At 48.3% G+C, this 3,797-nt stretch overlaps 1 protein-coding gene across 1 annotated transcript in view; it reads right to left on the minus strand.

Annotated features, from left to right (window-relative positions):
- The window catches only part of LOC125948706 (zinc transporter 2-like), a 4,105-nt gene extending 1,149 nt beyond the window's left edge, over positions 1–2,956 (minus strand). The window contains exons 1-3 of the mRNA XM_049675027.1: positions 2,694–2,956; positions 296–801; positions 1–134 (exon numbers count right to left, since the gene is read on the minus strand). The exon at positions 1–134 is cut by the window's left edge and continues 575 nt beyond it. Coding sequence (XP_049530984.1) covers positions 1–134; positions 296–567 — 406 coding nt within the window. The 5' untranslated portion in view covers positions 568–801; positions 2,694–2,956. The remainder of the gene's footprint in view (positions 135–295; positions 802–2,693) is intronic.
- Between the last annotated feature and the right edge of the window lie 841 nt (positions 2,957–3,797).

Below are 3,797 nucleotides of genomic sequence, written 5' to 3' on the forward strand. Positions count from 1 at the left end.
GCGTTTTCGGTCGTGGTCTACCAGTGGGTGTATGACTGTGACCGTGTCCACCATGACTATGCCCGTGACCACCATGACTGTGGCCATGCCCATGAGGTAGTACACTACACGAACCATGCAGAATAATGGCAGTACTGTGGAGAAGAGAGAGGAGAGAGAGAGAGAGAGAGAGAGAGAGAGAGAGAGAGAGAGAGAGAGAGAGAGAGAGAGAGAGAGATAGAGAGAGAGAGAGAGAGAGAGAGGTAACATAAGAACATTAGATCGGCTATCCGTGACAATACGATTGGATACGTACACGATATTCATAACAACACCGAGAATTGCTACTATTATCATGGTATCGGCGTCGATCTCATAATCACCCGCGATAAGTCGGTTGGCGGACAGCACCACTAGGACCGCGGTCAGTGCCCAGATGCCAAAGATGGACAGTAGAGCGCCGAGTACCTCCACTCTTCGATAACCGAACGACATTTTGGCATCGGGTGGTCGGTTAGACATCCAGATCGATATGATTGCAATGATAAAACTGATACAATCGGATAGCAGGTGTGCTGCATCGGTCATGATGGCCAAGCTGCCCGAAAGGTACCCACCGATAAATTCTGCTGCCTGGAAAGAGGGAAAGCTGCGTCAATCAACCTTTGGATGAGTGATGGAAGATCAAGGAAGGATGGCTTTTCTTACCATGAAGCCAACGGTGAATAGTGTGGCCCACATAAGCTTTCGTTTCTCCGTCTTGCCATACTGTTCGGTGGACGATTTGTTTGCGGTGAATAGGCAGGATTGAGGAGTAGACAGCTGGTAGGAGTAATGAAGAAAAAAGTTTAAAAAGTTACAAATGGCTAACGTAATCAAATTCTGCCTTGATTTCAGATCTATCGAATGCCCGATGACGACCCGATGTGACGGTTACGGATCAGTAGGCGATGTGCACAAGTGCTAAGAGGGCGATGCGCACAAGTGCGCGCTGATGTCGCTCTCAATTAGCACCGCACCGTCCTATCGTTTGCGTCGTAGTGTCGTCGAAAAGTGTGACTATCAATGGCATAGATGGATTGTTTGCTTTGTCGATGTCCAAAGGTTTGCTCAATATCCAGATGTGGGCGGTATCGGCCCGTGATCCGCCACTTGCTGCACGTCGATCGCATATCCTAGACATACTTATCGAAGGTGGTCCAGTGTCGGCATTATCACTATTGACCACTTGATCAGTTCGCTAATCCAATACCACATTAATGTGTGGCTCTCTATTATCTATTTGGGAGGTACGCGTGATCTCCTTTCGAGCTGGAAATAGCTCACCAATCGATCAACGTTTCACGATCATATTGATCGTGCGATCAACGTGTTGTCAAGGGATTGGATCCTATCTTTCCTTTTTTTTTTGTTGCTATCGCCTTACCGTTCCTCTACCCTGTTCATGGCTAGTTCGGGTGATAATTTTATCACTTTTTCCAACAGAAAGAGGGCGGGAGGGGGCCTATTGATGGTGGTGAGCGGTGACAAGAGGGTAGCGGAAAGTGTGACGTAGGAGAAAGGGGAGACATCTGTTTACGATCGCCCGAAAATATGGTCCGAAATCCGATGTTGTCACCGTGGCTGGCATTGAGACCAGCTCAAGGATGTGATCATTGGGATCGTATGGCCTCCAGAGATGGGATGCTGCAAGGCACGGCAACAACAGGGACAGTCATTTGGGACCGATTGGTTTGACGCGTTTATCATTCGATGTGGTTATCTGCTTCGTTACTAATATTGCTACTGTAAGCTCATTCATAAACCATGAGCATCGTATAGCCTGTTTTAGATTGGATTGGCTGGGTAGATAGCAGCCACTAACCACTGCGCGCGGTCCAGATAATGTGTCAATGAGGTGGCGATGATAACAAAAAACACACAATCAACCAATTCCGCGGCCATTCGTTTTTTTTTCTTTATGGTAGGAATTATTGGGATTTAAGAAGAGGCGAATAACTAATAAATGTGTTTCCATCCTCACGTTTTGACTTTGAAGTACGCTTAAACCATAAATCATGGATAAATTCTTCCTTACATTTGGACCCTTCTTATCGGTGGTGTGAAAATGGAATCGTACTCCTCGCGTTGCGAGTTGTAAAGGCGAAGCGCGATGGTTGGAATGCATTTTAGTGTTAACGCACCATCACACCATTGCCCTATTGAAAAGCATAAAGTATAACTATTGGCCCACACTAGGGCGCCATGCTGTGTGCCAGAAGTCGCGAATCGCGTCCTGTGCCACCTACACGAGTCTCGTTTTGCAATGCAACTAATAGTCCCCATGCATTATGGCTTGCAAACAATTTCATACGTAAACAAACTCCCACAGCAGATGGTATTGAACCGGGTCGGGCATAGCAAAAAAACGTGGAGCCCGTTATCACGCCCGTTGCTTGGCAAGTGCTCGTACTGCTTGTAATCACGCTCATCGTCATATTGGGGCGATGGCACGTACATAGCTGACGAAGTGGCTGGCGTAGTACAGATCTTACGGAGAGGCCTAAGGAACGGCATTAGATGGTACCTCGATTAGCGTAAAGGGGCCCATCCATAGGCACTTCGATTAGATAGCGGCCCTCCTCAATTGGGTCCGCCCGTGTGGTAGAATAATGAAATGATAAGAAGTAGTAACACGACCAGCTGACATGTACGCTCTGTTACTTTACGCTTACGTTTGTGATGCTCGGCAGAAGACTCTGCTGGCTGCTGCACTGCTGATGGAGATGGTTATCGAGATCGATCGTTTCCTCGTCCTCATGATCGGAGTGTATGTTCACCTCGATGTATGACGTCATGATGATGATGATGACGGTGGATCTGTATGACTACACTAACGGGAGGCCCCTGATTGCACACGTGGTGGGATACTGATGCGATTTGAATTTACAACTCCACTGCACTACACTCAGGGTTTGTTAGGCAGGGTTAGGGTTGAGGGATTTCGGCACCGAAAACCTTTGACCTTCATAGGCATTCAGAGCTAAGTGCCCTATTGCTTATGCTAACAACCAGACACTGACACATATGACATCACGCCTGTGATCCGATACACGTACTATTGTTTTCGTTTCTGCGTTTTTCGCGCGCCACGGTTGCGCCACCGACCAACTTTCGTGCTCACTAGTGTGTTTCCGGTTCTGCACATACGATAGATCGCTCGGTGATCTCTCGGGTGAATGGTGTAATTTATTCTGTTTTCCCTTCGCACCAACAGCGCTACCGTTTAGACACGGACCGTGACAACACAACACTTCCAGATCTCAGAGCGCAACGAATCGTGCGCCCCGTCGTCGGACTGTGGCGGCTGGAATGGTACTGACTGATAGGCGCGTTTCTGATATAATTTTTATATTCAGCACCCAAAGCGCTCGAGAGTGTGTGGTTTACTGTTGGCGGTTTGGTGGTATCCGCGCCCTTCCCCTCATTGTTCCCTGCTTTAAACGCCAAAGACGAAACCGAAGCGCCATTCGATGCTTTTGTTCAAGCGAGAGGCTCGAAAAGGGGGGAATGCACGACCGCGGTCTAGCTGGAGGGATGTGATAACGATTTGTACCAACATAAGTGTGCGATTCAGCGTGACCGACCGCGTGTCGAGGCGAGTCCGCTGTTGTGGCTTAGCACTCTAGGTCCCCCAGCTGTGCGTCTAGCGTTCGGAGATCGTCATCGTAGTTCTTGGCGGTTCAGTTCAAGAGCTGAACAGTGCCTTCCAACACGTTTTGTTGACGGTTTCGTTTAGAAGAATGCGCCAAATCAATGTTCGCGGTGTTAGTATGGTG

This window comes from Anopheles darlingi, chromosome 2, assembly GCF_943734745.1.
Source record: "Anopheles darlingi chromosome 2, idAnoDarlMG_H_01, whole genome shotgun sequence".
Taxonomy (NCBI): Eukaryota; Metazoa; Arthropoda; class Insecta; order Diptera; family Culicidae; genus Anopheles; species Anopheles darlingi.